This window comes from Schistocerca americana, chromosome 3 (genome assembly GCF_021461395.2).
Source record: "Schistocerca americana isolate TAMUIC-IGC-003095 chromosome 3, iqSchAmer2.1, whole genome shotgun sequence".
Lineage (NCBI taxonomy): Eukaryota > Metazoa > Arthropoda > Insecta > Orthoptera > Acrididae > Schistocerca > Schistocerca americana.
In genome coordinates this window covers 929,652,828-929,676,116 of record NC_060121.1, presented here as the reverse complement: position 1 = coordinate 929,676,116, position 23,289 = coordinate 929,652,828, and the positions used below count along the sequence as shown (strand labels likewise).

The 23,289-nt window shown below is 42.3% G+C and overlaps 1 protein-coding gene across 1 annotated transcript in view; it reads right to left on the bottom strand.

Moving 5' to 3' along the window:
- Positions 1 to 23,289, bottom strand: part of LOC124605573 (F-box/LRR-repeat protein 4) — a 164,898-nt gene that overhangs the window by 25,261 nt on the left and 116,348 nt on the right. The window contains exons 11-12 of the mRNA XM_047137350.1: positions 22,528 to 22,719; positions 3,608 to 3,764 (exon numbers count right to left, since the gene is read on the bottom strand). Of these exons, the coding sequence (XP_046993306.1) occupies positions 3,611 to 3,764; positions 22,528 to 22,719 (346 nt within the window). The 3' untranslated portion in view covers positions 3,608 to 3,610. The remainder of the gene's footprint in view (positions 1 to 3,607; positions 3,765 to 22,527; positions 22,720 to 23,289) is intronic.

The window sequence follows — 23,289 nt, the reverse complement described above, 5'->3', positions numbered from 1 at the left end:
AATAAATGAATATTAAAGATGGCCAAGGCAACAGAACACAAGGTAGGTACCATAAATAATTTCTCAATTTCTGTAAAACTACACCACAACAGATAAACATGACTGATAAAAAGACATTTATGAAGCCTTGAAAGAATAGTGAACTACGGATACGTGCTATGGCTTCAGGAGAGGCCTAAAATCTTGCTTTGATATACACAGTGGCTAGAAAAAACAAATATGGCAAATTATATTATCTTCTTGACATGATAATTCCAATTTCTCATGGAACATGAATTATTTCAACCAGTAAATAGTTTTCACCATCCACCTTGCATGACAGTTAAGGCCTGGAGCACTGTATGAGACGGTACATCAATAAGAGAAGCCATAGTTAGTTGTAAAAAATATTCAAGTACAATTCTTTCTTGTCTCTTGTTCTACTTACGAAACTGGGGCTCAAACAATGCAAATACGTGATGGTATAACAACACTGTGAAAAGGATAGCTTGTTACTCACCACACACAGGAGGCATTACGTTGCAGGCAGCTAAGGTCTTAGCGCCTGGAGACGACAGTGGCCCAGTGCATATGAGTTGTGCATGTGCGAATGCGTGACAGTTTTATTTTGTCTATGCCTGAAGGACTAAGTCTGATAGTTAAATAATACCTAGCAATCTTTTTGAATGTGCCTGTCTGCCACGCAGCACCTTCTCTATGTGGTTAGTAGCAATCTATCCTTTTAATATTGCTAAAATTGATGATTCATGACACATGCACTTAACCCAAGTGTTCTTTGACATTTTTGTATTGAGCTGCAGTTTGAAATTTAATAACATCAGTTCAAGACCTAGCATTCTGATAATTTTTCATGTCTGGTATAGCCAGATCTCTGAGTCTACAGCTCATTTTTTTTCCCAAAATCTTGCCATTACCTTGAATAATGTATCATATTATACGTAAAATTTGCCGTTCTTTGCAAATCTTAAATCAAATATTAGGGTTTCCATTTTAAAAAAAAATCATCACTTTAACCTCCAAATCACCTCAAAAATCATGTTCAAGGTCATGGTCATTAGCAGCAATTAGTGACCCTCTTTGATACTTCCAACTTTGATCTAAAACAGTTTGCTGCATCTCACCTCTGTCCCAAGTTATTCCCCATTATGGATTAAAATGGTCCACAAATCTCTTTTCAATTACTGAGTGACCAAACAGAAGCTTTCTTCTTAATTCAGTAGCATTGATATTCGAAGAACTATCATGTGCTATTTCCTTTATTAATCTCCAACAATCTTGCAGTGTCTTTTTACTGCTGATACAAAGCTTCTAATCTTGATGAACTGTTTTGTAGCTCCTGTGTCGGATTCATGCTCTTTCCCAATAAATCATCACTTCCCACACAGTTACTGTGATGTTTTGAAGCAAACGCAATTTATACATCTGCAAACTGAATGCTAAAACCATTGAAGTTTATTTGACACACCACAGTTTGCTGCCAGTTATTCAATCAGAGAAATACCTGAGCAAATAAATTATGAATTATCTTCCAAAACAAACTGAAGATAAAGATATTGTATTGTACTTGCTATGACTGCTACTGTCTGTTGAAAGTGTAAATTGAAAGAGATGGTCCTAGTTGGATCGTAAAGAGGCTCAGCTTGCTCTGCCTTCTCTGTACCTGTCGTAAGACTCTTAGGTTTGCTGGCCCATCATACCATCTGACCAGTGTGATCTATAAAATGTGACCATTTTCACTTAAGGTTACTAAAGTAACAAGATGTGCATATTAGGTAGTGAATCCGTTTATCAGGCAGAAATAATACTTCGCAAAGTAGGTTTTTCTTTTTTTCTTTTTCTGGTGTTCTCAAATTTGAAGAACGAGAGGCACGGCACTCCTTACACTTGTCCTACTGAGACTATATTAGAAACAGCCCATTTATACATAGGAAGGAATCAAACTGGAGCGTAGCCTTTGAAAAATTTAATAAGTGCCAAACAAGAGCAACACTAATGCCCACATAAAAAGCCATGCAGAAGAAGTTACAGCACAGCTGGTAGATGTCACAACATGATTTTACAGGTGGACCTGCCTCTGATAAGGTAGCATGTGCTGTGATGGAATTGGAGTAGAATGTGTTGGGTATTTACATACAGCAGGACTGGCACCTGTATGTTCTACAGGAATATGTCCCATGTTACTACAAAGGTGTTGGGAGTAGGTGTGGGATAACAATGGGCCAGAATATTTCATAAAGTGGATGGGTCAGCAAAATACCACACTGTGGGAGGTGGGATGGATTTTGGGTACAATGTTTCTTATTTATGGGAACAATGTATAGACCTGGTGGAAGATGTGATTAAGTTGTCCCAGTCATATTGGGTGCTGGGATGGAGCCCATTTGCAGCTAGTTTATAGGTGTTGGAGTGTGTGGAGATGGCATGGCAGATCTATTGTGGACATTCAGGTGTCCATGACCATTCTGCAGATTTGTTTATGTAGGTGTGGATAAGGATATAGTTGATAAGGTGTATAGTTGATAAGGTGTATAAGGAATGAGGTGGTGATTTTGGGATCGTACGTTGGGAGCGAGGAAGCGCTAGAGACAGCAAGATCATGGATGCAGGTTTACAGGGAGGTAGTGGCACATATGATCCACGTAACGCCAAATTAACTATCTGCAATTATTTAAAGTGAGAGAATCTTCTATTTGGCCTCGCTAACATCTTGTATAGTGTAATGGAAAATTGTTCTGCCCTCAATTCTGGACTCCAACCAAGCAGTATCACTGCCTCTCAGTGATGGCGTATTTCAGTTATTTTGAAACTTATTTGTATATTTAAAACAGTGAAATAATTTTTTGTTTAAATTAACAGCCTTATAGTGCAACACTTTTTTAAAATCTGAAAATAAAAATTAAGCTATCCATTCCATGTTTTATCATACAACAACACAAAATAAAGCTTTCTCTACAATAATTTAAGTTCTGTAGATAAATTATATAAAGCAGTAATGTCAAAATGTGGAGTTTATTGGGTAGATACAACTGTAATGTCAAAATGCGGAATTTATTAAGTGAACACAACAAGACTCATAATGTCTAGTACCTAAAGGGACATGAAAAATTGCCCAATAAAAAGAATTCAGTGATACTTGCTTGAATGGTTATATTTTAAATATAAATCTACTGCTCTCTATATTAAATATATTTTTCCCCTCATAAAATTGTACCTCATAGGACTTACAACAAAAACTACTACAGCAGTTAAACTCAGAATATGATTATAATATGTGTTCTTTTCACACATGCTATCAAAAACGTATTATTACCTCAGATAAATACTTCAAGCAGTTCTCGCTGTGTCAGCTTTGTCAATCTTGAGCTTTTGATGACTTCTTCCAGTGCCGTCATCAGACTTCAGTAGGATGTTAGATAGTTCAGTTGGCTGACATATGTGATGATTGTATACAGCCACCTAAAATATCTAATAGCCTAATGAAATATCCTGATAATGATGATGGAGAAAGTCATCAAAACACTTGAGGCTGACAAGTCTGATGCAGAAAGAACTCTGAAACATTTATTCAAGAATGTTGCTGTGAAAAACTATATTGACATATAATTACCTTTCAGTATGTTGGAGAAATATAACCACTATTCTGAGAGCTGCGCTTGATGCTAACATTTGGAAAAATGTGCCTCCACAGAGCTACTTGGGTGTCCTGTATCTGATCACAAAAACTCAAGTCCAAAAGCCGGAGGCGTCGACATTCTGTCAGAAACCTACAATGAGAAGTTAGAGAAATAAAAATGTGGTACAATGTCATTTTAACATACTTCATTCATCTTTTAAAAAATATGAAGTTAAACTAGCACCAGTGGGAGCATGGTCATTTATAAATTCGAGAATAGAATTGTAATCTTACCAAAAGACCCATTACTAATATACATGCTTCCAGGTTACACTTTGGTTACAAAGTGTGTGTAGTGAAAAAAACACATTTTAACTGACCCAAGAAACAAGAACTGTTTCAATTTTTTATACTGTCTTGTATATGTACAGTATGGTAGTGATCTCGATAAAGTGCTTCTCTGCTTAACTGTTGTCTAAAAATGAAACAACCCCAACAAACAAAATTATTCTATCAGAATGTGGAAGACAGAATGACAATAAAACAAAAATCTAACAATCTACCATTACATATGCCTGTCTATTGTACAAGACCTGCTCAATGTAGTGAGCAGCAATCTGTTTTGATACTCATATTGTAATAATGTAAGTTACGTGTATTTAACATCCTATATATAAAGCTCATAATAAAAGATTGTAAATTATATCTGATTTAACATTATCTTCTCTTCAATGGGGGATAAATTTATATCACTGATTTGAGAAGTATTTTACATTTGTTGAACTACAAACAATATTTATTTTTGTATGAAATTGGTGAGAACAAAATGGAAAACTAATCGTCACTTTTCAAAATAGTCATTAAATTCAACATAGCTGTCTTGATTACGAAAGCAGGTAACCTGAAATTAAATATACAAATGTTGCTAATGTACATAGTTGCCATTCTTTTTTACTTAATTTATATTACTTTGATTTAGGTTTAAAGAAAGCCTTACCTCAACATTTATGTATACTATCTTTACATGAGAGTGAAATCGAGGCTGGAGGTGCGAGTAAGAAAAGTATACCTACATGAGAGTGAAATCGAGGCTGGAGGTGCGAGTAAGAAAAGTATACCCTCCTATCTTTTCTACTTGCTTTACCCATTGTTACATTCACATCCTTGTGCTCAGCCGACAGAATATGAAGAAATTGGACAGACTGTATAATTGTTTCAGCACATATTTCCCAGCCTATGTGATTTAACAACATTGTAGCGAAGTAGCAGTTACAATCCTATTGTTAACATAAGCAAGCTGTACTGCCTGCAGTTGTGTAAATAAAAAATAGTGTTAGCAAATAAACTGTGTCGATGACGACAGGAGCCGGTTTCAGAACTGTACAATTACGTAGTCAACAGATGAGTGCAACTGATGTTGGAGCCATCCAAGTATACTTCACTGACCAACTCAAAGCTTTAATTTGTCAATCTCTCTTTCTTTGGTAACTCCACTCAAGTTCTGCTGCATGCCTTGGCTGTGACTAACTCATTCTACAAAGTTATTGTGCTGTGCGTGCACTGGGCATAATCAGCCCTAGTTGGTTGGCAGCATTCCTCTGTGTGTATGTTTCAATATAACTGAGATGAAATGCAGCCATCTCAAGATTATGTTCAGTGTAATTATTCGTAGCACGGCTGTAGTACACCTGAAGTTTCAGTGCGAAGGAATTTGTTATGTTTTGTGGTATATGAAAAGGTTCTATATCAAAGTGTAAAGTGAACTGGTTTTTGAAGAAGGAAAAATTCCAATAACAAACAATAATTATTGTTGAATAGTTAATTGTCTGTATCATAATATGCATCTGACGGAATACATATAACTGGCCGAGTGGAGAAATCTTCATAAACGTGATCCAATCGCAACAGGACAAATAGTTAAGTCTGAATTAAAATTTTTGGCACCACCTCAAATGTAATCTTTTATAACAATGAGTAGACAGGAAAAGTGTGAACTGTGATATTTCGCTGGATGAATTTTAAATAGTTTTAATTTTTCTGCAATTTTGTACATTTTTAATGTGAAATAACAATCTCAAAAAATAGCTGAAGGATGTGTTAACAGTGACTTAACTGTTGAGAGGGACAGTAATAGTCAAGAAATTGGAGCAAATGATGTATGTGTAGTAGGTTAAATTGATAACAAAGAACTATCACACCCAACTGTGATGGAGAATGTAAATTAATTCAAATGCTAGTATGTTGAAACCAAAACTCTATGATGAACGATTCTACCATTGTAAATGCTGATAGAATTACACGATTCTGTAATATTTAAAAGAGATGAATGAAAACATGCATAAAACGAATGCAAACACAAGGAAAATGAACAACAAATTAGATTAAATTTCTCTTATTTCAAGTCTATAGTCACAAACTTGAAGCTCCTCAGACTACTGGTTTCAATCAGCAATGATCATATTCAGATCTGTGCACGTATGAACAAGGGAGAGACATGTGTGCAGATGTGAAGATGGTCACTGCTGACTGAAACCAGTAGTCTGAGGACCTACAAGTTTGTGACCACAGACTTAAAAAAAAAAAAATTCTACATTTTTGGGTTACTGTTCCATTCACGACCATGTCGCGGCTTGCGAAACAAACAAAGAACCCCCCCACCCCACACACAAACTGAGCACAAACTAGAGGAAAACATGCAAATATTGAAGGAAATGAAGCACCAGACACCAAAAATTTGACAGAAAAATTTTGAGATGGTTAATTTCAGTTTCAATTAATCTTAAACAGTTAATCTCGTTACTGAACCAACTTCAACAATTCATGATGCCATTGTTGATGTACAAATGTCACAAGACAAAAATAATTTAAACGTTAAAATAGTTTCTGATATATGACAACATTCTTCTCATCTTGAAATTAATGTTAATGAGGTACACTGATGAGCCAAAACATTCTGACCACTGCCCACTGCAAGGTTGAATGTCTCCTGGCAGTGCTGCGGAAACGTGACACAGTAAGAAAAGAGTGTAAGCAGAAGAGGGACTAATGGGCAGTCATTATAGGGAAGATATGGGCTGCAAATGTTGAAATCCACTGATATAAGTGGTTTTGACAAAGGGCACATTGTTGCTGTGCTGCGGCTGGAAATGAGAATTATCTGAAACTGGTCACCTGCTGGTGTACACCATTGTGAGCATCTATGAAAGGTGGTTGAGGGGCGGTAAAATAATGAGTAGACCGTATGCTAGTGGACGACCCCATCTCAACACAAAGCACAGAGGTCAGAGGATTCCCCACTGTGTAATCCACGGTAGGCAGCCATCTGTGGCAGATCTGGTGACAGAGTACAATGCTGGTAGAGGCACAAGTGTTTCAGAGCACACTGTTCGAAGGCCATAATTGAGCAAGGAGCTCAACATCGCATGACCTCCACGTGTTCCTGTGTTGACCCAACGACACTGCCAATTATGATGGCAGTGGGTGCAGCAACATTGAGTTTTCACATTGGATCAACAGAAACATGTTGCCTGTCAAATGCATCACACTTCTTATTACAGCAGGTTAATGGTTGGGTCCTTACACACCGTCATCTAGGTGAATGGGTGCATGAAACATACACCACACCACAGATGTGCGATGGTGAGGGTACAATTATGCTATGGGGTACACTGAGACGGGCTTCCATGGGGCATGTGGTGGCAATCGAAGGACATCAAGACAGCAGTGAACTGCACTATGTGATCAAAAGTAATCGGACACCTGGCAGAAAATGACTTGCAAGTTCGTGGTGCCCTCCATCAGTAATGCTGGAATTCAATATGGCGTTTGCCCACCCTTAGTTTTGATGACAGCTTCCACTCTCACAGGCATACATTCAATCAGGTGCAGGAAAGTTTCTTAGGGAACAGCAGCCCATTCTTCACAGAGTGCTACAGTGAGGAGAGGTATCGATGTCTGTCAGTGAGGCCTGGCACAAAGTTGGCGTTCCAAAACATCCCAAAGGTGTTCTACAGGATTCAGGGCAGGACTCTGTGCAGGCTAGTCCAGGCAGGGATGTTATTGTCGTGTAAGCACTGCGCCACAGGCAGTGCATTATTAACAGGTGCTCGACGTGTTGAAAGATGCAGTCGCCATCCCTGAATTGCTCTTCAACAGTGGGAAGCAAGAAGTCACTTAAAACATCAATGTAGGCCTGTGCTGTGATAGTGCCATGCAAAACAACATGGGGTGAAAGGCCCCCTCCATTAAAAACATGACCTCACCATAACACCACCGCCTCCAAATTTTATTGTTGGTACTACACACGCTGGCAGATAACGTTCACCGGATATTTGCAATACCCACACACTGCCATTGGATCACCACACTGTGTACCCAATGTTTTTCCACTGTTCAATCATCTAAGGAGGAATTTGGGTGGAATAAAAGATCAAAAAATAACATGAGAAGAAGAAAAAGGAAGAAGATTGTACACTAATTTCAAAAAGAAGATGAGAAAAAGTTACTGGAACAGAAAGACAAGAAAACAAAATCAAACAATGGAAAATGCAGGATGGAATGTAACAATTTTATGAAAAGGATACTTGCTACTTGCCATATAGCGGAGATGCTGAGACACAGACAGGCACAACAAAGAGACCGTCAGAAAGTGAGCTTTCTGCCAACATGGCCTTCATTGGTGATAGAACACACCCACACCCACAAACACACGTGACCACAGTATCTGGCTGCTGAGCCAGACTGCGAGCAGCAGCGTGTGATTCGAGAAACCACTGGATGGCGGGGGTAAGGAGAAGACTGGGGTGGAGAGGCGGAGGGGTAGCATGGTAGGGGTGAGGGATGGTGAAGTGCTGCTTGTGGGAGCATATAGGGACGAGCTGGAGAGAGGGTAGGGCAGCTAGGTGCAATCAGAGGGAGGGGGTACGGAAAATGGGAGAAGTAAAAAGACTGTGGGTACACTGGTGGAGAAGAGGGCTGCTTAGTGCTGGAATGGGAGCAGGAAAGAGGCTATATGGGTACGGATAATGAGTAATGAACGTTGAGACCACGAGGGTTACAGGACTATAGAATGTATTGCACGGAGAGTTACCATCTGCACAATTCAGAAAAACTGGTCTTGGTGGGAAGGATCTAGATGGCACATACTGTGAAGTAAGTCACTGAAATGAAAAACATCATGTTGGCTGCGGTCCTCAGCAAGGGGCTGGTCCAGCTGTTTGTTGGCCACAATTTGTCAGTGGACATTCATGCAGACAGACATCTTGTTGACTGTCATGCCCACGTAAAATGCAGCACAGTGGTTGCAGCGTAGCTAGTAGATCACATGACTGGTTTCACAGGTAGTCCGGCCTTTGATGGCATAGGTGATGCTTGTGACTGGACTGGACTTGGTGGTGGTGGTGGGAGGATGTATGGGACAGGTGTTGCATCTAGGTCTATTACAGTGATCAGTGATATGGGTCGTAAGGTAAGGGGTTGGGAGCGGGGATTGTGTAGGGATGGGCGAGGGTATTTTGCAGGTTTGATAGGCGGCAGAATACTACTGCAGGGCAGGTAGGAAGGATAGTGAATATGACATTCTTCATTTCAGGGAACAGCGAGAGGTAGTCGAATCTTCATTGTTGTTGTTGGACGATAAGAACTCACAATAACTGGCTAGATTGTCTAAAATATGACTTGTGTAAAATAAACTGAGTGTATTATAGAAGGGTGGTATTATGTAATATAGTAACCCACTTGGTGATCATTTGTAAGACAGTCACATCTCTGTGCTGTGCATGTGTAACCAGCATTAACCAGGTGGAATGGAACTGTGACTTTTTTTTTTGCGCACAACTTCAATGGTCATTAGCGCCCGGACTACGTTAGGAATGCACCGCGAGTCACAAGTTTAAAACAGCAACGAAACGGAAAACACGCAATTGCCCACAAGGGCAGAACGGCGCCGGCACAGCCGTCAGCAGATGGCGATGGCTGAACTGGCAGTGTCCAATTCGTAACCGGGCCAAAACTACCTCCTCCCGCCGAGAAGGGCGTGAGGAGGACGTCCAAGCCGTGGGAAGAGGTTTCAAGGCCCGAAGCTTGTTGTCTGTAAGTGCAGCCCAATCGGCATGCCACAGCGATAAAATGCGCCGACAAATGACCCTGCTACAATCTGACGAAGGGACACAACAAGAAGCTGTCCAAGGCTGGAGGACCGCAGCCTTGGCCGCGGCATCTGCAGCTTCGTTCCCAGGGATACCAACATGGCCAGGAACCCACATAAAGCTAACCGGAGAACCGACGTCCACCAGCCGCTGAAGAGAGCGTTGGATCCGGTGCACGAAAGGGTGAACCGGGTACGGATCACTGAGGCTCTGGATGGCGCTCAGGGAATCGGAGCAGATGACATAAGCAGAATGTCGGTGGCGGCAGATGTAAAGAACAGCCTGGTAGAGGGCAAAGAGCTCAGCTGTGAATACCGAACAATGGCCATGGAGCCGGTATTTGAAACTTTGTGCCCCGACAAGAAAAGAACACCCGACCCCGTCATTGGTCTTAGAGCCATCTGTATAAATGAAGGTCATATTAATGAACTTCGAACGAAGTTCGACAAAACGGGAGTGGTAGACCGAACCGGGAGTAACCTCCTTTGGGAGCGAGCTGAGGTCAAGGTGAACGCGAACCTGAGCCTGGAGCCAAGCTGGCGTGTGGCTCTCGCCCACTCGAAAGGTTGCAGGGAGTGAAAAATTAAGGTGTTGAAGGAGGCGCCGAAAGCGAACTCCAGGGGGTAGCAGGGCAGAGACATACAACCCGTATTGACGGTTGAGAGAGTCGTCAAAAAAGAAACGATAAGACGGGTGGTCGGGCATTGCCAGTAGCCGACAGGCATACCGACAAAGCAGTATATCGCGCCGGTAGGTGAGTGGCAATTCACCAGCGTCAGCATGAAGACTCTCGACTAGTATAAAACGCTCCAATCGCAAGTTGTAAACCCCGATGTTGTATGGAGTTGAGGCGGCGTAAGATGGATGGCCGTGCAGAGGAGTATACGAAGCTCCCATAATCCAGCTTGGAGCGGACGATCGACTGATATAGGCGAAGTAGGATGGTTCGATCTGCTCCCCACGACATATCACTGAGAACACGGAGGACATTTAGAGAACGGGTACAACGGGCAGCCAAATATGACACATGTGGAGACCAGCTAAGTTTCCTGTCAAATGTAAGACCTAAAAATTTTGTTGTCTCCACGAATGGGAGAGCAAAGGGACCGAGTCGTAAGGACGGTGCGAGAAACTCTTTATAGCGCCAGAAGTTAATACAGACCGTCTTCTCGGCAGAAAAACGGAAGCCATTGGCGACACTCCAGGAGTAAAGACGGTCAAGAGAACGCTGAAGACAGCACTCCAGGAAACATGTACGCTGCGCGCTGCAATAGATGGTAAAATCGTCCACGAAAAGGGAGCCTGATACATCAGCTGGGAGGCAATCCATTATTGGATTGATCGCTATGGCGAAGAGAGCGACGCTCAAAACTGAGCCCTGTGCCACCCCATTCTCCTGGCGAAAGGTGTCTGACAGGACAGAACCCACACGTGCCCTGAACTGTCGATCCATTAAAAAGAACGAATAAAAAGAGGGAGGCGACCGCGAAGGCCCCATGTATGCATGGTGCGGAGAATGCCCGCCCTCCAACAGGTGTCGTAAGCCTTCTCCAAATCAAAGAACACAGCCGCAGTCAGGCGCTTCCGCAAGAAGTTATTCATAATGAAGGTCGACAAGGTAACCAGATGGTCAACAGCAGAGCAGCGCCTACGAAATCCACATTGTACATTGGTAAGTAGGCGTCGAGACTCGAGCAGCCAAACCAAACGAGAGTTAACCATTCGCTCCATCACTTTACAGACACAGCTGGTAAGCGAGATGGGTCGATAACTGGAAGGCAAGTGCTTGTCCTTCCCCGGCTTAGAGATCGGGACAACAATAGACTCGCGCCAGCATGCGGGAACATGTCCCTCAATCCAGATGTGATTGTAAGTACGAAGAAGAAAACCTTTACCCGCAGGAGAAAGGTTCTTCAGCATCTGAATATGAATAGAATCAGGCCCTGGAGCGGAGGACTGTGACCGGCCAAGTGCGTTTTCGAGTTCCCGCATGGTGAATGGGGCATTATAACTTTCATGATTCGAGGAGCGGAAGTTAGGTGGCCTAGCCTCCTCTGCCTGTTTGCGGGGGAGGAAGGCAGGGTGGTAATGAGCGGAGCTTGAAACCTCTGCGAAAAAGTGGCCGAAGGCATTGGGAGACATCCTCAGGGGCCACAAGAACGTCATTCGCGACCGTCAAGCCAGAAACTGGTGAGTGGACCTTAGTGCCAGATAGCCGGCGCAGGCTACCCCAGACAACAGAAGAAGGAGTAAAACTGTTGAAGGTGCTTGTGAAAGCAGCTCAGCTGGCTTTCTTGCTTTCTTTAATAATACAACGACACTGTGCACGTAATCGTTTATAATTGATACAATTCGCCACTGTAGGGTGGCGTTTAAAGACGCGTAAAGCACGTCGACGAGCACGTAAAGCGTCTCTACATGCTGCGGTCCACCAGGGGACCGGTACGCGACGTGGAGAAGAAGTAGGGTGAGGGATGGAATATTCAGCAGCAGTGAGAATGACTTCCGTGAGGTGTGCGACCTGACGATCGCAGCTTGTGAAGGTTTGATCCTGAAAGGTCGCCCTGGAAGAGAAGAGCCCCCAGTCTGCTTTGGAGATGGTCCAACTAGATGAGCACGGAGAGGGGGTATGCTGCAGGAGATGGATAACACAAGGGAAGTGGTCGCTCGAATATGTATCAGAAAGTGCATACCACTCAAACCGGCGTGCAAGTTGGGTAGTACATATAGAGAGGTCTAAATGGGAATAGGTGTGAGATGTGTCCGAAAGAAAAGTAGGGGCGCCAGTATTGAGGCAGACAAGATTGAGCTGGCTGAAAAGGTCTGCTAACAGGGAGCCCCTCGGGCAGGATGCTGGAGAGCCCCAAAGGGGATGGTGGGCATTGAAGTCTCCAGTTAACAAAAATGGTGCAGGTAGCTCAGCAATAATTTGCATCATGTCTGCCCTGGTAACGGCAGACGACGATGGAGTGTAAATGGTACAAATGGAAAATGTAAAAGTGGGGAGAGTAATTCGGATGGCAACTGCCTGCAGGCCGGTGTGCAATGTGATGGGATCGTAGTAAATATAATCCCGGCCATCAACATAACCCCTCCATGAGCCGGGATACCTACCACAGGGGGTAGGTCAAAACGCACAGAGGTGTAATGTGCCAAGGCAATTTGATCGCATGGGCGTAGCTTCGTTTCCTGGAGGGCTACGACGAGTGGACGGTGCAAGCGGGGCAGCAACTTCCAGTCCTCTCGGTTGGAGCGAATGCTGCGAATATTCCAGTGAATAAGTGCCATCGTAAGAAGAAAAGGAAGATGAAAGAAGGGGTCACCTCGAAGGCCGCTGAGGGCCTGGCTTCGAGCGAGCACTGCCGCCGCTATCAGTAGGCGGACAGTCATCGTCCATTGGTTCTATAGGTTCATCGGCCATCTTGGTAAGATGGCTGGGAGGGGGAGCTTCCTCCACCGGTGAACGGCCAGATGTTCGGCTACCAGCTGTGCGGCCAGGCGAAACGGATGACGGCCTGGGGCGGCAACCGCTGGGGGGGGCGCAGGAGAAGAAATGCGCCGTGTCGGAGAAGGAGAACTGTGCTTCCTATGAGCCTTCTTGGAAGGTCGTTTGGTGGAAGTACCGGTCGATGGCTGGGAGGTCGAGGTACGTAGGAAGTCTGCATGGGACGGTTCCTTCTTGAAGGCCCGTGCATCTGACTTCTGGGTCTTCGTCTTAGCAGAAGCTGATGAAGGGGCTGGTGTCTGTGGGGTGATGGGAGGAAGAGGAGACGTCGACCGCGCGATCTTAGCACTGGCCGAACGGACAACCGTGGTGCTGAAGGTCAGATCGCATGTCTGGGTTGCCACCTCCCTGGTAGTCCGAGGAGAGGCGAGGACAGTACTGTATTTCCCCGCTGGGAGCAGCGTGGGCTTCCTACTAGCCAATAGCTTGCAAGCAGCCGAGGTGGACACTTTCTCTTTGACCCGAATTTCTTGGATACAGCGTTCTTCCTTATAGACGGGACAGTCGCGGGAGGATGCTGCATGGTCACCCTGACAGTTCACACAACGAGGAGATGGAGGTGGACAGTCACCCTCATGACACATTTAGCCGCATTGGAACAAGACTGTCGAGAGTGATTGAAACGCTGACACTGGTAGCAGTGGGTAGGTGTCGTGACATAGGGGCGAACAGAAATAACCTCGTAGCCCGCTTTGATGCGCGATGGCAGCTTAACACTATCAAAGGTCAAGAAAAGTGTCCGGGTCGGTACAAGGTCATTGTTGACCTTTTTCATGACCCGATGGACAGCCGTCACGCCCTGCTCAGCAAGGAAAGACTGAATCTACTCGTCAGTCAATCCGTCGAGGGATCTAGTATACACCACACCACGAGACGAATTCAAAGTTCGGTGAGCCTCCACCCGGGCAGGGAACGTGTACAGGAGTGTGGCTCGAAGCAGTTTCTGTGCCTGAAAGGCGCTCTCAGTTTCTAGTAACAAGGTACCATTACGCAACCTCGTACAAGACTTAACAGTACCGGCTATGGCATCTACGCCCTTCTGGATAACGAAAGGGTTGACAGAGGAAAAATCCTTTCCGTCCTCAGATCGAGAAATGACGAGGAACTGTGGGGTAGGCGGTAGTACTTTTGTCACTGGGGGCTGGTCATGTTTCCGTTTGCGGGCAGAAGTCGAGAGAGAGGAAGAGAAATCCATTGCGGAGGAATCCCCCATGATTGCCAGCATCTCCGATGGCGCGCTCCTTCCTTATGGGGACCCTCTCAGAGGGCACTCCCGCCTTAGGTGAATGTTTACACCTCAGGTCACACCTCCCGAGAAACAGACGGAGGGACCAATTGGCATGGTCAGAAGGTATCAGCTCAGGCAATCACCCCTCCCTGGGCCTGGCCTTTACCAGGGGGTACGTGCGTGCCTTACTTGTCTACCCAGGGCGGGGAATTACGCGTTACCCCATCACCGGCTACGCGTGCGAACGCGTGGGTCGGCCTTCAGGCGCGCACAGGGAGGAAGGAAGAAGAGGAAAAGGAAGAGAGAGAGGACAGACTGACTCAAACGCCGAAGCGGAGACCAGAGAAGGAAAGGAAAAGAAGGCAAGGAAAAGAAGGCAAGGAAAAGAAGGCAAGTGAAAGAGTAAGGAAGACGGTGTGATAGAGAAGAACAAAGAAAGGAACCAACCAAAGAAGGAAGAAACGAGAAGTGAAAAACCAAAAAGACCACAAATATAGGTCGTGGGACCGTCCGTCTCTGGACGCAGGCGCTAACTACCCCCTTGAGGGGGATGGACTCCTTTTAGTCGCCTCTTACGACAGGCAGGAAGACCTCGGGCCTATTCTAACCCCCGGACCCGCAGGGGGGAACTGTGACTTTGTCATTGTTTATTTGAAGTACATTTCATCACTGATAATATTGTTTTCATTCTAATTAATGTGAAACGAGTGTCTATACTATGTTGGAAAAGTATCAAGAATGATTTTAGTCCACGCATATATGTGATGTCAGCGCAGTAACAATTGTGACAATGTTAAGTGGTGGACATGTGACTATAGTGTTCACATATTACAGCGGAGCTTTTGGCAACATGGCCTTCATTGGAGCTACATCCCAAACTCAAGTATTCACATGACATTCTCCAGTAAAGAGAAAAATGTCTACTAAGTTTCTCCAGTACACCTAGAATCCCAAACAAAAACAGTGACACCTGGACACCTGTCACAACCTGACTGAAATGCAAAACATGGCCAATTTTTTTCTAGAAACATCATTACAGGTGACAACACTTGGTGTTTTCAATACAAATCTACCACAAAGTGACAAACTGAAGAACTTCACATGAACGGTCAATGCTTTGAGTTCATAACCAGTATTCAAGCCAAGTGACGTGTGAGTTGAACAACATCCCAAAGATGGACTTTTCTGACATGTTCACATGGTTGTACAAATGTTCTGTGCATTGTACTCATTTTACTCAAGTGGGAAAAGCCTATGTAGAACATCTGAAGCATTAAAACCACCATTCTCATTCCGCTCTTTTGAATTAATTGAGTCTTGAAAATTTTTGGACTGACAAGGTACATGTTGTTAAGACACCGTAAATGGCACATCTACTGTTTCTATGTGATACTGCTGTCTATTCTTTAAGTTTACTTATGAATTGTTGACATGGCAACACCATCAACATCACCACTACATAATCATGTGCACGCAACTGATTTATGTACATCTGTCACACACGCACATATCCATCCACACATACAGACACAAGCAGACATTAAATATGTCTGCTTGTGTCTGTATGTGTGGATGGATATGTGCGTGTGTGCGAGTGTATACCTGTCCTTTTTTCCCCCTAAGGTAAGTCTTTCCGCTCCCAGGATTGGAATGACTCCTTACCCTCTCCTTTAAAACCCACTTCCTTTCGTCTTCCCCTCTCCTTCCCTCTCTCCTGATGAGGCAACAGTTTGTTGCGAAAGCTTGAATTTTGTGTGTATGTTTGTGTTTGTTTGTGTGTCTATCGACCTGCCAGCGCTTTTGTTCGGTAAGTCACCTCATCTTTGTTTATATGAATCGACGCGGTGGTCAGTTCATGAAGTCGTCAGATCGCTGCCTGAGGTACGGAGTAGCGCTGACATATGCTATGGAGTATGAAGTGAGGAAGAGTTGGCACAGTTGTTTTATTTAGCACTAAAGCCCTCAGCTTGTCTAATTTCAAGCCATCTTCTTTTCTGTTAAAATTGTTTTTGTGCTCTTGAATTTCTATGGCCTCTCTGTACATCCTAATGTAGTAATTATTAGATCTTGCTTAAACCATGGCGTCAGAGAAATGAATCGATGGTTTTCCAGTTCTAGTGCATGATCTGCTACTGCTGATTTATCCATATTACCCAGGTGGCAAATGCTCTCATGTTCTTTAAGGTGAGTGCTAATGCTTCTTTTTGTCGTTCCTATGGGCACAATTTTTGTTAGTTTAAGCACTGTATCAATATGGTGCTTTTCAAGTACTTTACTGATGCGATCTGTGACACTTTTTACAAATGGAAGGAAAACTTTCCCTTTAGTTGGTTCTTTTTCATTAGAAGCTATTGATCTTTTAAGACGGTGATGCCCATACCTACAACACTAAGAGGGAAAAATAACCTTCATTACCCCTTGAGAACTAAAAATAATAATGTGTTCATTAATATTAACACTAATTATGGATACATATCCTGTAAACTGCCTCGCTCGGCATCATTTTGATAAAAGAATCATTAAAATGATCCGTGGAACATGTAACTAACTTACTTACATAAATAATCTACATGCCAGTGATGATCATTGTAGGTGGTCAAGGAGAACTTTGGATGGCTAATTATCATTAGCAGCCACAACTCATCCCTAAATGTATATGTGTAGGGGCAGCTGAACCAGTCCACGAATGGCAGCTTAATGCCAACCAAGAATGCTGCTCCCATATCACTCCACATAATGCAGATGAGAAACCATTATCGAACTGCCAACATATCTAGGGTGACCAATTAGCTATTCTGAGTCAATTTTTGGATGTTTTTAAATGCAGAGTGGAGAGAAGACAGACCAAGCGATTCAAAGGAAAACAGCATATCAATACTGGGAATCATCATCCAACTAGTTGGGACTCATGTAGAGTGTTGCCGGCTGAACGATGGATAAACCAGAAGGAAGTGGAAAAGATATTTCAAGATGCCAGACTGAATGATGACATCACTGAACCTTCAAAGTGTCTTTGGTTCCTCCATGTGCACCTTGTGAAGAAGAAGGATGGCATGTAGCATTTTGTGCATTGACTACTGAAGATGAAAGAAGATGTCTACCCATTGTTGCGCATTGGTGACACTTCAGACTGCTTGAGAGGAGCTAAGTTTTTCTCAACTAGGGCCATCCAGACTGGGTATTGGCAAATTGAGGATGATGAGGCTGACTGGGAAAATACTGCCTTCATAGCTCTTTGGCCTCTGTGAGTTCAAAATTGTGCATTCTGGATTACGTAATGCTACAGCCACCTTGAAGGGTATGATAGACAACCTGCTTTGTCACCTTAAATGGACAGTGTGTCTTTACTACCAGAATGACACTGCCTTTTTTGAAGACATTTGAAGAACATCTAAGCCACCTGACAACTGTGTTCAAGTGTGTTCAGGTTGCACATTCCTCCTCAAATTTGAAAATGTGCCTCTTCACTGTCAAAGAAATAAAAATCTTGGGGCACCTAGTGAATGGTGACAGAATCCATACTGATACCAAGAAAATAAGAGCAGTCATAGATTTCCGAACTTGTCAGCACATTTATGATGAAAAAAGTTTCGCAAACAGAATGTGCTCATATTACCAGCAATTCACAAAGGAATTCTGTACCACGGCATGTACCTTGCAAGAACTACTGCATGGAGAAGACAAATTTTTCTTGAACGAGAAGCAAGAATGATCTTTCTTTGCTTTTAAGGAGGCACTATCATCTTCGCCAGTTCTAGCATTGTATGATGAGATTCTTGAGACAAAACTTCACACCCACTATAGAGGTTATGTGATAGGTGCAGTTCTAGTACAAACTGAGGATGGTGTTGAAAAAGTGAAAACTTCTGGTTCCAGAGTACTCTCCAATCCAGGAGTCTATTACTGAAAAAGAGCGGGTTTGCAAGTTGTTTGGACCCCAATTTCTGGCCATATTTATCTGACAAACCATTCACTGTAGTGACAGCTGACTATCCTGAAAGATCTGTAAGGTCGACTGGTGAGATTGGCACTGAGACTTCAGGAATAGTTCACTATTGTGACAGCTAACTATCCTGAAGGATCTGTCAGACTGACTGGCAAGATGAGCATTGAGACTTCAGGAATATGGTGTTACAGTGGTACAAAAAGCAGATGCAGGCACAAGGACCCCAACTGCCTTTCAAGAAATCCTGTGATGGAACACACCAGTGTGTATTAAATCTGTCATCACTGCACATTAAATGTGTGGACAAAATCTTGGTCACTGCCATACTAAGTGACGCTACTGCTGAAAAGATGGAAGATTCTGCATTGCTGAAAACCATAAAAATCTTGAAGAATGATGGCCCAACCAAAGGTGAATTCCAATTAAAAAATTGCATATCACCTAGCTCATCCACAGCCAGCTATACTCAAGTTTTTCCATGGCACTCCAGCATCTGATCACCTGGGATTTTTGAAGACTCTAGACAGGTATCACTGGCCAGGTCTCTACTGATCTGTTAAGACACTTTGTGAGCCACTGTATGGAACACCAGCATCAAAAGCATGTGCCAAAATTACCTCTGAGGCATCTGGTAATAGTTTCACCTGCAGCAGCACCATTCCACCGAACTGAAATCGACCTCTCGGAGAGGTTCCCAACGTCGAAAGACGGGAATCAACAGATAATAGTTTGCACTGACTGTCTCGGCCACTATGGTGTCACCAAAGCCGGCATGGCCACCGACGCTCCAGGAATTGGAAGGTTCCTTGTAGGAGACATCATTTGGGAACACAGAGAAGCCCATGTGATGATCTCTGATTAGGGAAAAGTTTTCCTGTCAAGACTACTATCACATTGTGACACCACCCACAGATGATGGTCTTACAGAACACTTTAATAAGATGTTGACAGATATGCTCTCGAAGTAAGTTGATGTCAAGCAAAGATATTGGGATACAATACTGCAAGTTGTGACATTCGCATGCAAACATGGTAAAGATGTTACAGGCTTCACACAAGTCTTTCTGCTCAATGGTTGTGAGGTCAAAACTAAAAAGGATAAACTCTTCTTGTTTCAACTGGACGATACTCAGGATGACTGTGTGAAACGCTTCATTATCAGGACCGAACACAATTGGCTCACATACGGACCTTAGGCACACAAGAAAAAGATCAAGAGCACTGTAATGCCACGCACCAACCAGTAAGATTCAGCCCAGGAGATTTGGTATGGATTTTTACAGCTGCGCGGAAAGCGGGACTACCAGAAAAGTTGTTACAGCGCTACTTTGAGCCACATCATATCCTTTTGTTACTTGTCAGATCCCACATATGGAATCGAGGATTAAGATTCTTCACCAAGAAGACAAATGTGCAGAGATGATGACCACATCTAAAGCCTTATTACAGCTCTGAGGTCCAGAGTGACAATGGGGACTTCACATTCAAAGATTTTGAAAGACCTGCTCAATGATTACAGAGTTCTGATCAGAAGTGTTACTTTCGACACTTATTACAGTGAACAGGGTATGACAACACTATCAGAATGAGAGGACCTTCAAGTGCTGCTATACAGAGGACCGATGACATCATCTAGATACAGGGAGCTGTAGCCAGTTTCAGAAAGAACTTCTGATACAGAAGTTTGATGTTTCTCCAAGAGAGGGAGCAATGCCATGAGCTGTGCTGCATTCAGTGTGGCGTAGCAGTTAGCAATGCTGGCTGACCTGCTGTCAGTTGACAGGTGAAACCCAATCACCAGTAATCATTATTTTTGGAAGGTTCTTGAAATTTACTATGTTAGTGTAGTCTGACATATTAGCTATTTGTATAAACGGCAGTACTCTCCATCCAGGAGGTCACTTCTGTTGTGGCTGCTCTTTGGTGTTCATAATAAACATGCCTTCAGTGTTAAGTGTTGCACTTCACTGACGACCCTGCTTCCAGATTTGAACTTGATTCTTGTTACAATGTGACAATATAATTATTTGATGATTAGTTATCCTCTCTAAGAAGACACTCTTCAATATCATGATGAGTTTGTTCAATAAGAAAGACTATAATTTGTTGAATGAGATAAATTTTATTATTTTCTTTTGTGAAGAGTCTGTTAAAGATTTGGTTAAAAACATTGTCAATTTGCAGTTAGCAGAGAACTGATAATCCGTATTAAATGAATAATAACATTTATCGAGAGCGTAAGCATTAAAGCAAACTTTCTGTTGAAGAGAGTCAATTGGAATTTTCTTCCTAATGCATGCATATTGATTAATAACTGCTTACATTCATCCCATTGCTGTGTTTTCTACAGGGACAATAAATCTCACAAATAATTTTCTATGTCTTGTCTCACTACCATTTTTTCTTAAGCATTACATTTGTTAAGTTTTTTCCTAAGGTATCATTCTTGTATTTGTTTTTAGAAGCTGTATTCTTACTTAACGTTTGCTCTTTTTTCTTCATTTCACAATAAAATTTTAAGTTGCCCTAAACTTCTAGGTCATTGTTTTTTAAAGTCTGGGGCTGTCTGAGGATCTTATATCCTCACGTCATATTACATACTATTTTTTGGAATTTTCTTAAGCTCATTCTTTAGTTTTGCTGCATAGTGAGTATCAACAGTAAGCAGAAACAGATGATTAAGCTGTATGCAGCAGTAAAAATAATTTTTGCCTGCTGACAAAGGTTTGTGAATTATCATTGTTGTAGTGTTGTACACATTGAGTGTAATTCTGAATAGACTCCGACCGGATGATAACAATCTTGAGATGCACACTTACTTAGGCATTAACTAGAAATGATATTGTATCTATCTGGACATTATGTTCAGTTTAATTATTTGCACTGTGGTTGCAGTTTACCTGATTTTTCAGTGTGAAAAAATGTGTTGTGGGATATGGGACTTTTCTAAATCAAATTGTAGCTGGAGCTGGTTTTTGGTTTGTTGTAAATTAAATTCTTTATTGTCCACGTTACTGAAAAAGCACACGATTGGCCGATTGGAGAAACCAATGTGGAGAGCAGTAAATGCAGGACTCTCACTAATATCTTCATAGCAACGTTACATTCAAATTCCATATAACCCCTAAAAACAAAGAGTCCAGCTCAGTTACCAATCTCTACAATTGGATTACGTATAACTGTATTGTTCCTTGAATATTACACAAGTTATTTAGGGCATATGGACGAAGATTTCTATTAGTTCAGTGATAATAAAAATAATTTCAATAATGTGGAGATAATAATGGCTTCTCTATTGTGAAGGAATGTTGTGGCTTTTTGTGAGCAATTACTGCAAGTTAATCATGTTGATCTAACTTGTAATACCTATATACTCTTTAAGCCTGGTTTAAGGCTGCTTCTTGTTTGTCCAACAAAAAAATGTCTATAAATTGATATGTGATCTCACATGTGCTAGATGTATCTTTGGAGAGGAAATTCAAGAATGTGGGAAGAAACTGAAGTATCATGTGTTACCCAAGTGCAGTTCTGCAAATAGATTTATGAATTATTTTAATGCTACTGCGTTAATCTGAACTAACTGTGTTCTAACCTCATCTATCAATTTTTCCGAATTCCCTAGAAGACACTATTCAGTGTGGTAGAATGAAGTATATACAGTTTGCAATCAGATTGCAACAGTCCTGGTGTGGGGAACATGCAATGCAGGAAGTGACTGTTCTGCCACAAATTTTTCGCCTGAGGAGAGCTCATTCATAAGCCAAAGGCATATGTACTTCCTGTTATCTGCCTTTTCAAGAGTGAAAATGTTTCTACATTTTAAGTACATGTTCAAACTTCCACTATTTAGACAAGCTGATAAGTAAGTGGAATGATATGAAACAAGACCTTAAGCTATTCTGCAAATGTTGATATTTTGGCTCTGCCATTGATGATGAGCACAATGTCCAAAACTAGTTCAGCAAAAAACAATTACTTTCTGCAACATTTGTCACTAACAATGTCACAAAGAATTGCCTCTGCCTTGAAGTGTATTTTGTGGCAGTTAGAATAACATACAAAAAATTACAAGCGAGACAAAATACTCACTTAAGACATATTTCTCTGGAAATACATCTGACTCCCATGAGATCAACTTGTTCCATCTTAGGGCAGTTTTCAATGAAAAGATCCAGGTCCCGGTCACTCACACCTCTCAGAGCAGCAAGGAACAGTTTTTTGAGACGGGGGCAGCCTTTAGCCAACGCATGCAAGCTGTCGCCTGGTGTTCCAAAACCAAGACTGCAAAAGTAAAATGAGCAATTCTTCAACTCAAAACTTGAACTCACATCTCTATAAATAGCAGCACTCTCTGTCCAGCTCAGTTCTGTTCTGGCCATTTGTTGGAGTTCATAGTAAACATGCTTCTAGTGTTAAGTATTGTACTTCACTGATGATCCTACTTTCAGATTTGGACTCTTTTCTGGTTACAATGTGACAATATAGTTCTTTGCTCTTTTGCTCATAATCACAACACTTAATAATTAGTGATCCTCTCTAAGTATCATGATGAGTTTGCTTAATAAGAAAGACTAAAATCTATTGATACGAGATGAAATTCATTATTTTCTTTTGTAAAGAATCCTTTAAAGATTAGGTTAAAAATATCACATTACAATTAGTTGATAATTAATAATTTTTAATCATCTCCTGAATCATATTAAACAAATAACACTATTTCTCGAGATCACAAGTGTTTAAATGCATTTGATGTTGTATAGGGACAACTGAAGATTTTCTCACTTGTTGTGGCCTTCAGTCTGAAGACTGGTTTGATGTGGCTCTCCAAGCTACTGTATCCTGTGCAAGCCT